General features: G+C 40.2%; 1 protein-coding gene across 5 annotated transcripts in view; it reads left to right on the top strand.

The window, feature by feature from the left end:
- The first annotated feature begins 874 nt into the window (after window positions 1–874).
- The window catches only part of LOC115138502 (steroid hormone receptor ERR2-like), a 68,717-nt gene continuing 55,090 nt past the window's right edge, over window positions 875–14,501 (top strand). The window contains exons 1-2 of one of the 5 annotated variants that reach the window (XM_029675400.2): window positions 876–1,313; window positions 11,471–11,539. Coding sequence is in view for 2 of the 5 variants with exons in the window: in XM_029675398.2 (XP_029531258.1) it covers window positions 7,014–7,063; window positions 11,471–11,539 (119 nt within the window). In the remaining 3 variants the exon portion in view is untranslated. The other 4 variants (XM_029675398.2, XM_029675401.2, XM_029675402.2 and 1 more) reach the window with 4 other exon arrangements.

The following is a 14,501-nucleotide window of genomic DNA, read 5'->3' as shown; positions in this document are numbered from 1 at the left end:
TTTTTTATGTGGCTGACTATTTTATAATTTGAATGTAACTTAATGTTCTCTTTCAAATGTATTTATCAATAGCCTATCAACATGGACCCTAAACTTGTATATTTAGCCTATGAATTGAATTAATGGGTTAATTATACAAACATAGTACATGTTGTTGCTGGCAGGTTCCTGCCATTAGTTCAGTTCCTGAATTGCAATGTGTTATTGTACAATAAAAATGCCTCCCCTGTCCTCGGTGGTCTGGTGAAATACCACTCCCTCTAGCGGAGATAATGGAATTGGCGCGCTTGGTAGTCCCTACACAAACTGCATACGCCTTCAAAGCAAGTGTATTCAGGAATGAGGGGTCATCTCAGCTTAGGGTCAGCGTTAAATGGAAGAGTTTTTGAATTATTATCCCATAATGTTGTCTTTAAAGGTATGCTACTTGATGACAGACAACTCATTAGATATCTCTATGTTTTACTTTCTATTTGACATAATTGCCCACAGAAACGTATGAAACAATGGATTTGATAACAAGCATATCAAACATTGCACATGACTTTTCTGCTATAGTAAATTCAATACCGACACCATCAGTGGCCTACAGTCCACGACACTAATTGCAGCAACTCGATGCAACTGCATATTTCCAAGAAGCAAAACTAATTAGGCTACAAGTTTTCATACAATAACTGAACTGAGGTCATTGTGAAGAAGGGGGTTCCTGATCATTTGCATACACATCTGGCCCCCATATGCACCTTCTCAAACTTCCTGAGGGTCTGTCACAGTGTTAGCAGCTATGCGATACTGTTGCGACGCCCTGATCTCACTCTGCTGCAGACGCTACGCTACTATTGTCTTGTTATTTATTCATCAACAGTGGAATCCAACCGACCTTTTCCAGAACTACTGTGGTATTCAAGATTTGCACCGAGTGTCAACTGTCACTGCTGTTTTCTTGGTGAAGATGTACACTAACCCAGGGGCACACGTTGCTGTTATGGACCCCGAGGGGGAGGAGAGAGAGAGGGCAAATATTCTATGGCAGTTATCCAAATTATCCCCGACTTTTTCTCCGTAACTGTAGCAGTAAAGGTCAGTAGTGGCTTCAAACAGCTGTATAGGCACCTAGGTCTCTGCAACGATTTTGGTGTCGCCGCAGGGGATGGACTGAGAGGGCAAAGGCTGGAGGAGGAGTTGATAGCTGCCTACATGACTAAAACTGCACATTCACAATCATAGGGAAAGAGCCGCTATTACGCTATTGAAGACAGCACTCCTACGCAGTAGCACCTGGGGGACTTGATATGACCTGTCTGTGTAAGGTAGAGTATTCTCAACCACTTTTCTCTTCCATTTATTATCATGGGCCCACTTTTCTGAAGCTATTTACAAGTTGGCAGTTTGTAAAACTTCATTATTAGCCATTGAGTTAAAGGTTGATTAAAATATTTTGAATGAAAGATGGTCACAAATTAAGTTTTGTATTTTGATGGGAGTTAGTGTGTGTCTGTTATTTCATGCACCTTTTTAAAAGTGCATATTTCACTATGTTACTGATGTGAAGTGCTGCTGTTATTGATTAGGCTGTAGCTTAGTTCTGTCCCGGTTGGCAACTCTTATCCATGTAGTTTGCCAACATGCAAAATAGCAGCCTCAAACCCTACGCAACGTTTTAATAATCACCCCGCTATATTCAATGCTTCATAACTATGGACAAGTTCAACATGCACTCTTTTATTCGTTTCTTTTTTTTCTTAATGATTTTCTTTTGTATTGATTGTGGCTCTGATTCAGAGAGCCGTGATGATGGCTGCCTGTTTTAATGAAGGACTGTTAATCAATGGAGCTGAAATTTAAATCAACTTGAAGTGCGTCGCACGCGTCTCATAGGCAAAATGAAAAACAGAAACATGATGTGAGAGAGAGCTAGAGAGGGAGGACTTCCGCTAAAGCCAAACGGTCAACACAATTGCTGTCCCATGTCGTAGCTATTCATCGGTAACCTTAACTTCATAACATCATTCGGTCCAGTGTTGAGTGACTTAAGTTGTGACTAACGCATCTTGGAGTTGTTGTTCGGCACGTAGCCTAGCGGGTAGAGAGGCGAGCTGGAGGATTGTCAGTTCGAATCCTGGGTCCCGGGAAAAAAATCTGGTGGGAAGTGAGCTGGCAACTTGAGTGATTACCATCGCCTGCCGTTGATTCCTTGAACAGGCACTTAACCTCCCCCCACATCTCTCAAAATCCTGTGTGTCTTTCTGATTGTTGGGTTTAATGTGGAGGTGAAATTTTGGTTGGACCATGTGTGCAATTGACCAGTAAATAATTATCAAAATTATCGTGCCAGCGCCTGCGAATCTGGGGAAGCAAGGCCCTTTCTACTTTGCTCCCACGTTTACTGCACTGCTCTCTTGTTACCATCTTGAATATCAGATGTGTAAAACCATCATACTTTACTGAATGTTTTCTAGGCTACTATTGGTCAAATTTGACTAAAAACTTAGGCCCAAGCTTAGCCTGGGGACCAAGTTAGCATACTATTGTTATTTATTGCCTTTTTGAAATTCCAAACATTTGGGCCTATGCGGTGTGGCCTATTCTTTCATTCATATAACAGTCCCTGTATCCATCATTTTGAGACAGGTGAAATCGTTGAGAAATTCAAATTCTAGCTACTTTGAAACCAGAAGCCTAGGCTACTTGTTGGGTCAAAACAGGGCATGTTAGATGAAATGGACACAATGCATATTTTACTACTTCATAATTGTGTGGTGACACAAACACATGCACGCAAGCACACACACACACATACACACATGCAAATGCACACACACACACATGCAAATGCACACACACACACATGCAAATGCACACACACACACATGCAAATGCACACACACACACACTGCTTCAACATGCTGTTATTCTTATCGAATATGTATTTATTGTCTAAGCCTCTATGTCAGATTTGCAGAGTACCAGTTCCTCCTTGGTCCTCGGTGTGTAATGAAATAAGGGAGCTCTGTGAGTGTAACACTAGCCAAAAGTCTTGTATGACAGGAATTGTGTGTGCTGTATTACTTTTTGTCATAACTCTGCTTCCACATTTGCTCTCCTAAGAGTGATCAAGTGTGTTCAATGCATGGAGCAGGTCTCTTCTCTTTTTTTGCATCCGGTTCTCCCTGTTAAATCAGCTGCCACTGCGATAAGGGAAGGTTTCATAACACACCTGATAAGAGGGCATTATGAACAACATAACTTTTATAACTGAGTTTACACTACAACAGTCTGGCCAATGTCATCCAGTAAGCACTGGAAGGGAAGTGTAATATTTCTCTATTATATTACATCATCTCCTTCTCTGATATGCATGCAGATTGTAAATGTTGGCATTATCAACTGTGGTAGACACGCAATGAATAAGGATGATCTTGGCATATGAACATGAATATGTAACCCTGTAAATGATCCCAGTCACTAAAACCCCTGTGTGTGTGTGTGTGTGTGTGTGCGTGCGTGTGTGTGTGTGTGTTTATTTTTTTATGGAGGATTCCAGCACTGACCCAGCCATTTTCATATGCATTCCAAAGAGATTTCTCCCATCCCTTTAACCAAATCAGATGGATAAAAAAATCTGTTTCAGAATATCTAAGACATCAACCATCAATTGAATACAATCCATTGAATACATGCCAAAGCATGTTCTTGTAGTAGCTAGCAGCGTACAGCTGTAGTTTACAGTAGTTTACAGCTCTTTGATAATATATAGTCCTTTTTTACATATGCTTATTCATGAAATCCCTTGTCAGCATTGTCTGTAATTTGCACCATGTTTCTGCAGGGTTGTATCCGGGTCAAGGTAATTGGGTAGCACTTTGTTTTGAAGAAAACATGTAGTCCTGATTTGCTCTGGATATTTCTCATTATTCCATTGACATATTCAGTCAGATTTGTTGCAACTTCAGCAAACATGTAAGGTTTTATCATTAATTCACACTAGTTCAATTTTGGATTGTATATTGTGTCTTATAGTAGCTGTCATGTCAATCATTAGCTTAGATGTGGAAATAGAGTTCTTTGGTGTACTGTTAGTCATTTTGTGTCTTTAAGAAAGACTATAGGTTTATATGTGTGCTGCTTTATTTATTTGTTAAACAAGGCAAGTCAGTTAAGAACAAATTCCTATTTAAAATGACAGCTTACCCCAGCTGACAGGAGTCCCAATCACAGCCAGATGTGATGAAGCCTGGATTTGAACCAGGTACTGCTGTGACGCTTCTTGCAGAGAGACTGTGCCTTAGAACACAGCGCCACTCCAGAGCCCGGGGATAGCTCCCCCAAATTACACAATCACACATTGGTATCCTTACCCTGTAAGCAGTATATGGACAAGGAGTGACAGCGATCCCTGCTTTGGTTTAGTTTCCCCTGTACTGTTTCCACATGCTAACATTTTAGCATTTGTGGCACAAATCCCATTCAAGTCATGGGACCAATATTAGCATTTTATTTTGTGCATCATGTTCAAATCATCGATAAGTGACTTTGTTAAGTAGTCAATTCTAGATACTTTCGTATGATTTGGACATGATGCTTGAAATATGCTAGTGTTGATCAAGTCCTGTGTTGATCAATAGCCATCGTGTGATGTTTTTGCATCAATTACGGTAAAGAGCCGATGAATAGAACTGGATTATTTGTCAAGCTGGAATACCATCATGTCGTTGTGGGGGCAGTCCTATTTTATTAGAGATATACTGTTACTGTACCACAGTAGGGAGAGATCAGTTTCCCACCTGCTCTCGTTCTGTACCCTATTGGTAGACATTGTACTCACTTCCCCAAGTGGTCGACTCTTCAATTATCAAATGATTAAAGCAACTATGAAAAGTAAAGCCACTGGCCACCATCGTTGAACTTTCTATATTCAAGAAGAGCTCGTGAAATAGGAGTGAGTCCTACTCTTTCTATTTCATTTATCCCAGCAGTCAGCCATTGTCAGACTGCTCTTTTCTCCTTTAAGATGCCATGTTAAGCTGTGCTCTTATAATATGGGGATACAGTAACATGGAGCCCCTCATTGGCTGTGAAATGCTATCTGCATTCTCCACATTCTTCCTTGGCTTGACCAACAGTGAAATACAGGCGGTTTTAAACGGAGGTCAGAGAAGACAGGGCTGGATTTTCCGCTGCTTTAGATGCTGATGCGCTCTCAGAGTTTTGAGTTAGGGCTTGAGATCATCTCTTACAGCTGGTGAAAGGTCCACAATAGTCCTTCACATGTAACACCAAGTACAAATGGCCACGCACAGCTCAATACATGGATTTGATTTCCTCAATGGTTCCAAAGTTGTTTTCTATTGCAAGTAAAGAAATACACCAGTTCCCAGTTGTGTCTGTGATGTGGTTTCAGTTTTCTGTTGGTGAGCTTTTTGACTTGTTCTGAATCAAAACACATCTGATTTGGTTATACTTCTGCAGAAATGTCTCTGGTAAACTTAAAAGCCACTACTGCTGTTAGTTGGAAACAGTTTTTAATAAGATTGTTTAATGAGTCATTTGTGTTGCTGCATTGTGCAGCATTGTGTTGCTGCATTGTGTTGCTGCATTGTGCAGCATTGTGTTGCTGCATTGTGTTGCTGCATTGCTTTATTGTGGTTGTATGTAAACAAAACAACAAATTGCTGATGGACTCTTGTCATTGTTGTGCAATTTTTTTGTTGTTAAAAATATATATACTGTATGGTCATAAATAGTCCCTGTGAAGTTTCAGCACATTCAAAAGAATATACATAATAATTATGATACCACCTTTTTTTGCAAAAAAAAGAGAGAATTGTTAGCTATTCAACTTTTTATAAAAGCTTTATTTTTGTGAAGCTGAAAAGTAAAGGTTGAATTGAATCAATCAATAATAATGATGTTTGTTCTACAATAAACAGTATGTTTAGCTGTTTCCCTAACTAATTGAGATTCAGTGGGCTCAAGGGGGAAATCATTTTCTTGACTTTGTCTGGATATGTGCTTTATTTTGACTGTACATTGACTCTGTACCAGGTACCTGTTGTATTCGGAGCATGTGACAATGTTTTTGTTGATTTGATTTGATATTTCATCATCAATAGGGCTTGTCCAGACACTCATGTATTTATTCTTTATTTAAAACGTTCACACAGTATTTCACAAACGTTCACAAGTTCACAAAATATTTACATTAATCATTTAAAAAAATATATATATAAAAAAGTTTTTCTAATGCCCTACAATGTGAGATTTTAGTAGTCATATTTTTGTTGGTGTATTTTTCTACTTGTTTTAGTGTGTAGTGTGAGCTCTTTAATTTGCATATGCATGTTCTAATGTAAAGTGTATTTATCTGCCTGTTTGAATGACAGTGGCTTTGTGTGTTTGTGTGTGTGTGTGTTTGTGTTTGTGTGTAGCGGAGTGCACGATTGAGTGAGCTAGGTATTGAGCGTGTGGTTCCCTCCTCCCTCATGCTCTGCTGGTCCCTCTGTCGCTTTAAGTCCTGCCCCTCGGAGCCAGCCAACAGCAGCTGTTCCATATTCATCAAGCCCTTGAGTCTTAAAGAGCCCTATCCTGACCATGGAAAGAGTCATTCCTCTCGCTCCCTCTCTCATGCTCTCTCCATCTTAGCGCTCATCCGCCGCTGCCTGCGCTTCTCTCGCTCTCTCTCTCTCTCACCCCCTTTACCTCTCTCTCACCCCCCTTTACCTCTCTCTCTCTCGCTCCCTCTCTCTCTCTTCCACTCCTCTCTCTCATATACGCACTGACACACACAACCACACACACATACCGACAGAGACACACACTCTCTTACACACAAACTCACACACACACAATCAGATACAGCATACCTGTGCAGGCTGGGGGGAGTAGTGCTGGAGGGGCTTTTCACCGTTCTCTCTGAGGGCGCTGTGCTGTCATTTTGGGAGAGAAGCGGGTCTCAATTGTTTCCTATTTCCTCTTCCTCTTCTCATTCCTGGAATGCTAAAACTGGACTGATGGACATTTCAGAACTTTGTCTGCCAGACCCTCTCAGCTATCATAACCAGTAGGTGCATTTCTTTCTTTCAACCTTCCTTTTAACATACCCGTCTTTTGTGATATTGGATATGGCATTTTTCCCCTCTTGCAATCTTTCTTTCTCCTCTCTCCTTCTTTCTCTTTGTGTTTTCTTGTAGAAGTGCCTGCATTTGTTTCCGTTACAAAGGTCCTGCCAATCGTGGCGCTGAACTTTTTACTGCTATAGTAAAGATGCACTGCGCTTTTTCCTGTCTCTCTTGCTCACACACACACTAACTCACATACACACACACACACACACACAGAGAGATACACACTAATATGCACTATCTGACTCTTTCTCTCTCTATATGTATATGTTTTGAATGGCTGTTAATTCGTACAGGACTGTCTCCTGCCAGTGATATCCTAAAGCAACAGGGCAGGTGTCTGTGGTTATGTTCAATAGGGAGAGATTACACATTGTTAGCCGTGTGTCACTCTGTGCACATTTCATTAAGAGCATGGCCGATCAATTAAGAGTGGCTCATTGCAACGTGCGTATGTTTTTCCTAAAGAATAGAGGGAACGTGTCCTGTTGGGTTAGCAGCTTGTTCTAGGATGGCTTTGTTCTCTGTCCCTGTCCTGGCCGGACGGCCACCCTGGCAGAATCAGAATACATTTAAGGTGATTAGATTCAAGTGAATTCATGGAATTGGGAGGATGAGTTTACACGCTGCAATATTTGTACATCTGGGGGGGAAAACATGTGAAAGGACCCTGTAACCCCAGTGATCAGGCAGCTTCAACCCTGTCTAAGAAGCCCTCTCTAGCTGTGGGTTTACTCAAAGTAACCTGTTATATCTAAATGCAGTTCTGCTTTTAGATATGAATTTCTTGTTGACATGTAGGAGGTTGTTTTATGTTATAGCATGTACTGTTCAGTACATTTGAGGAGCTGACTGCTATTATTACTTGAAAAAAAACGAAGGAAAGTATATCCAGTCCTATTCATCTGCTTTAGAAATGGTAAAAATACAACAGCTAGATATCTATACGTGTATGTTTTAATATCAATTTATAGGACAGATGTCTGTTGTTTGAAGTTGTGATATTTTCTTTTGCGAATATACATTTAATTCCCAATATTTCATTCAGCGGTGACAATCTTTTAATTTGTAAGGTCTGTAAGCATTATCATGTGCTGTTGATTAAATTATTTCTACTTGCTGTGAAACCCTCATATAGTATTCAAGACAGTCATTATTTCAACCCATAACTCTTTCCACATAACAATCTAATCAGCCAAATGTGTCTGTTGTTGTAGCTGGATTATGATTTTTTTAAAGGTACCGTGCATGCCTGCTGAAAGATTTATACGATAGTGATTAATAAATTGAAGTAGTTGAGAAGTGTAGATTTTCATGTATTGAATTTCAAAGCAATACAAGCACAGACATTCTCAATGGGATGTCATGCAAAAGAGGATATTGGTTGAATTGTTCTGACCGCCTAAGGATTCGCTCACTTGTTTTCAGGAACTCTAGTTTGAGTTTGAACCATTGACTGCTCAGAGAGAGAAAAGACACATTTCCTAGATAAACTCGTTAACTCCTTAGACACACTGTTATCAACTCCTTTGTTTTACCTCGTCTTTTTTTAGAGGTTTTATACAACTCTGCCTTTTAGATACACCTCAGTGGAAAAGGGTCAAAGTAACATAAACACGCTCATCATAATATACAATAACTATATAATAACTACTGAGACATATTTAAGATCAATTGAATTGTATTGACGTTTACCTAGTCAGTTTACTGAGTTTTTAACACCCAAAGACCTTTAAAATGCCGTTTTCCTCCTCAAAATGTGTCTGTCATGTATATATTTTTATGATTTTCTTCCAATTGTTAACAACTGGCAATCTAACCTAGTTTGGTGGTGATTCACTATAAGCACTGTAGTCAATATGAGGTGCATAAATGAAATGATTAAATGCAGTCTATTTACAGTTGACTGACATTATATTTCCTATAGGGAAAGTTGAATTTAAGATCATTTTAGCAAGAGTGTAATTTCAACAGAAACGTGCAATATAACGATTTAGGGTTTTATTGGAAATGTGAACACAATATACAACAGTAAAGTAGTGTTAGTGGTTAACTTAGGCAAAGCTTTACTTTGTTTGCTTTCATAACACAAGTAGATTATGCAGAATCCTTTATTTATTGCATGTAATATAACATATACACACAGTATACATAAAACATATCATTAAGTCGAATAAGATTCCTAGACACAAATATTAATTTCTCTCAATGTTGTGTGAACACTCTTTCATTCATGTAACATTTCTAAGACAATCAATTATCATTAGAAATGTACACAGAAAATATAACTGCAAGGGGTTGCTGGCATTCAAAATGCTGACTGTATTTGACATGTTTTATTTTATATCACATGTGAAGTAGAGACAGCGTGTGTTTCCTTATCTTCTATAGGTATAGAAAAGGTCATGCCTGTAAATGAAATATATAACTCCATATTTAATTTTAGGTTTGACATAATTATTGTTTTCTATGATATGAGTGTCAGACATAGGTGCATGTAAAAATGATATTAGGAAACAAAATACTTATTAGGGCTTTAGTCGTGTGTAGAGGTAATTACAAACAGTAGATATTTTGACATGGTTGGCAATATCTCAAACATAAATCAGTTTAAGATTTTTTTTATGCATAAATCAGTAAGCTGTTATCTTTTTCATAAATCACATTGATTTAATTTAGATATTTATCTAACACTATTTATCATCCTCTTTAAGTTTTATTTGATTGATTTGATTTTAAATCATTTAAATAACTTTTTTTTTTTTTTAAATATTCATTTTACATAGCAGTTAATCCTAAAGTAGAAGCATCGTGCAAAAGATTCAAGACTTTCTAATGAAAATAACTTCGGTCAACATCTATACAATTATTGCTAATGCCACAAATGTTGTCTTTGCTTTTCATACTAACTAATGCAGTGTTGTTCATTATAGGACATATTTGCAGTGTGTCGTTATCTGTTCACTAGTAGTCCATCTGCTTGGTCTGTGGACAGCAGTATTTACATCCGCCAGCGTGGTGTGGTGTGGTGTGACGTGGTGTGTGTCTCCGGTGCTTGGTTGCTGGGATTACTGGGACGTTTGTGCACCGTGTAATTAGCAGAACCAGAGCAGTGATGTGGAAGCAGTGTATTATTATGTTACTCTATAGATTGACCTGGGTGCCCGAATGACTGCCTACCACTGTAGGAATAGGATTGAGACAGTGACTGATTTGTATTTCAGACAATATGGAGAGGTATGTATAGCCTAGTATTACTGCTCGTTTGAATTTGTCAACCAAATACATTTTACCTCAAAAAGAGCAATAGTAGATATGACGTGGTATGTCCTTTAAGATACCTCTCTCCACAGCTTCAAGTTTGCTCAATATTTATTCTCCCTTCTCGATTGGGATGCATAGTAAGCTACGTACACCAAGATTGGTGTGGATAGTAAGCCGTAATTCACAGCACTTGATTCGTTTAAGTTGAAGTCTCTCTTGGCTCAGACGGCAGGAGGTAACATATGGCAGTCAGACAGGCTTATTGTTGCTCTCCTATTGCTCTGGCTGTTTCAGCGGCGCTCAGAAATCAGCCAATGCTGAGGATTGTCAGTTTGAGTTCATCTGGTCTCGCTAGCAAACGCACTCTGAGCGGCAGGCAGCCGATTGAGACAGGACTCCTTTCCCTCCCTTAATGTTCCATCAACACCCTCACTGCTCCCAGCCATATTCTACATGTCCATTTTCCATTTAGGGAATGAGATCTTTTGGATGAATTTTCACAAAAGCAAAACTTACCACACAGTGATTAATCCGATCCATTAGGCTCAGTAAAATACCCATCTCTAACATTCCTTCTTGTCCCTTCTCTCTTTATTCTGATTAGGTTTCAGAGAACAAGGCGAGGGAATTGCATTAGTGTATCTTAAGTTAAAAGCTCTTTGGTCTTTGACCAAGTGTTTCAGTGTTATTGGGTTAATCAGATTTTTGCTGTCTTCATGGAGATGCTATCGCGGGGTAGAGGCAGTGCCGGGTAACCAAAGCAGCCCTGCACAGACACTATCCAGATGGGATCAGTTTACGGTCATTTGGTTTCAGAATACATTACCAGAAGAGGCTCCTGGCCGAGAACAGCCACCCCGCTAAGAGCTAGGAGTCTGTGGTCGCTGTGGCCACTGCAGACAGCCAGCTCCAGCCGGCCCCGGTGGCCACCGCTGTTCACCCGGCCCGCTCCAACCCTCCTCCTGCCTCTCTCCCTCTGCACTTAAGGGGAGGTGTCGGGGGAAACGTGTCTTTTAAGAAAAACCTAATGTTTTAAATTACATTTGTCACACAATTCTAAATGCATCTCCTTGTACCAACAGGGCTTCGTTGTCCAATTCATTAGGGCGATTACTCAGTCCACTGGCCACACTGGAGCCTTCTCATTTCTGGTAAGCTCTGCATATGAGTATCATTTCTTTCACTGTAAACCTGTCACTCAGATCTGGCTGTTAAGGGAGGGTGGGGGGTACTGTCCCTGGCCCCCAGGGCGTTTAGGGATGCAGAGTGGATTTACCCTCCCTGTTCTCCATTTTGTTTTTCTGTGTGTTTGTAATTGTTGGCTACTTGCACCTGCTTTTTAAGGGAAGCTCTTCACACCCCTTCACTTCCACATTAACATGCAGTGTCACTCTTCCCCGTTCTTGTCCTTCATGCATCCTTATTTTCCAGAAAACTAGGCAGGATAGAATATTAGGACACAGAGTATTGAGACTCAAACAGAATGAACTGCGCACATCTGCTACACCTTATCTGATATACCCGATCTAAACTAGGGCCTCTGGAGATGCTTACTTATTGCTGTTAAAATACATAACGAAAATGATACAAGTTCATACAATTTATCTGAAGTAGGTGGACTTCCATTTCTGTGATGTTTCTTTGACGATTTTCATTTTAATTTGTTTGGTTGAAGTCTGTGTAGTTTCTCTCAGAACACCTAGATAATTGTCCCATTAGTATTTAGCACCCTTTGATAGCGCTCTAACATTACAGCTTTATTTTGGGTACCGTGACTCATACGAGCTCATGTCGTGTTTGGCCTTTCTAGTATTTTCTGTGATGAGCCACGTGTCACTTTGACCGTTTCACGACATCCACCCGCGCTGAAACCACCAAACGCCACCACAAGTCCCTCCTAATTTTGGCCACGGTAACCTTGGACACCTTCACTGCAGTGCGAGAATGTGTTTAAAAATAACCAGGTCCATTAGTCTAGGAGGATAATGCTAGCCTGGCTACGTGGGCTACTCTCACGCCCTTGTGGCAGCGAAGTGCTATCACTGACACGGTGCGTCAGCACTTCTTCCTGTTGCTCCAACACGGAAAGGCTCCTCTTGATTTACACGCACACACACACACACACACACACACACAAAAAGGAGGTTCTGATGGAGTACTGTCAGAAACGATGTGAAAAAACTGTAAAAACATAATACCAGTATTATAAGTATTATAATACACACTTTACTAGTTCTCATGAAAATGTATATACGATTTCAGAGCATCGGTACACTAGTTTTGTTTCTTTCTGACACAATGTGGCAAACAGCTGTAACTACAGGTTTATTACAATTAAATATATGGTGAGATTGTGATTAACCATTTAAAGTTGAATCTTTGAAGCTCTTTGGTTTGGTGTGTTACTCCTCTCGTCATCTGTCTGTTTTCATTCATTCCTCTCTCTGTCTGTATTTGCCTCTTTTTTGCCGCCCAATGGACGCGAGACTGAACAATAATTCTGCAGCTTTTCGATACGCTCTGTCTTAAATGTAATGGAGGGAAAATGCTAAGTCCGCTAATTTACACTTGGTTAAAAGCGTGACGTGGAGTGGGTGGCTACGCGGGCGTTTATCAGTGAATCTTATTGGTATTGAGCGGCCAGTCCTTTGAAGGTTATGTTTCTGAGCAGTAATTGAAATGCAAAATAACATTAGGATCGATGGTTAGCTCTGTTTATTTATGAAATCAATATTGAAACCGTCCGTCACAATAGCAGCTCTGATTCTTACTGACAGCTTAACCAAGTATGGACGGACTGACTGTACACGGCCTCAGCTCTCCCAGGCATCGCAGCCATAACAGCTGTTAGACTAAGAGCCATTTGCCTCATCGTTCTTCTTTGCCCTACTCTGCTCTACTCTGCCCTGTTCTGTCCTTCCCACCCAGGCAGACTGATGGCATGGAGTATTGTTGGAGGTTCTGATGATATGTTGTAGGTCTGTCTGAACAAGAGCATAAATGAGCTTGGATGAGGAGCGACACTAAAGTTACAAGTTCAGGAGTTAAAATGAAGGGTGTGAAAATGTAGTGTGCGTACATACATACTTGTCAGACCCCTGCTGTTGCGTTGTGCATTTGTCTCTCCCAGAGAGAGAGAGAGAGAGAACTGCCCTGTTTGCCTGCCCTGGGGCTGGTACTTCTGACTGACCGATCGCCAACCATTAACATCCTAGCATGCAGGCTGACTACTGGCCACTCTCTGCCTCAGTATGCGGGCCTAGTTTCACTGTGGTGACTGGGGATATTTATTGATGTGTTTATTTCGTAGGGCCCATGTCAATATGTTTTGCAGTCGTTTTGCAAAATGGATGGGAATATTTTTGTTTTTGTTTTCAGTTAAATTGTCAACTTAGAGTTTTAGAATATTAGTGCTAAAACATTGGGTAATGAGATTTCTGGATATTGTGTATTTTTCACACTGATCTTTTTCTGGGTTCTGTCTTTTCAGAAGGTTTACCACGTCTATTTCATTTCTTTGTTTTTATTCAATGTCAAGGTGCTATCTTCTCTACGTAAATCAAAGTACATTATATAGGCATTTTGTCCCTCTCTCAGTGCTGTGCTGACCTGTGAGTGTCTCAGTAAACCAGAGCGCATTATAATGTAAATCTTTATTCATCACGCTCTCTGCCTGAGAGAAGCCTCTCTGCTTTCATTTCTAGAATGTCATAGCAGAGGTATGGACGTACATGATGCTGTAGGGGGTACGTAGAGGGAGGATGGATGGCTTGGCAAGGGCTACTGCATATGTTATGGAAGGTGTAAGCTAGTCATACTTTATGTTGTGTTTTTATATGCTTATGGCATAATACAGTGTCTGACAGTTTTTCAATTGTAAATGTTGTTGTGCGTCCGTGCATATGTGTGTGTGTGTGTGTGTTTCTGTTTGTGTACACAGTACGTGTGTGTGTGTGTTTCTGTTTGTGTATACAGTACGTGTGTGTGTGTGTGTGTTTCTGTTTGTGTATACAGTACGTGTGTGTGTGTGTTTCTGTTTGTGTACACAGTACGTGTGTGTGTGTTTCTGTTTGTGTATACAGTACGTGTGTGTGTGTTTCTGTTTGTGTATAC

Source organism: Oncorhynchus nerka, linkage group LG12 (assembly GCF_034236695.1).
Source record: "Oncorhynchus nerka isolate Pitt River linkage group LG12, Oner_Uvic_2.0, whole genome shotgun sequence".
Lineage (NCBI taxonomy): Eukaryota > Metazoa > Chordata > Actinopteri > Salmoniformes > Salmonidae > Oncorhynchus > Oncorhynchus nerka.
The sequence above is the reverse complement of the archived record's forward strand: the minus strand, read 5'-3'. Positions and strand labels throughout refer to the sequence as shown.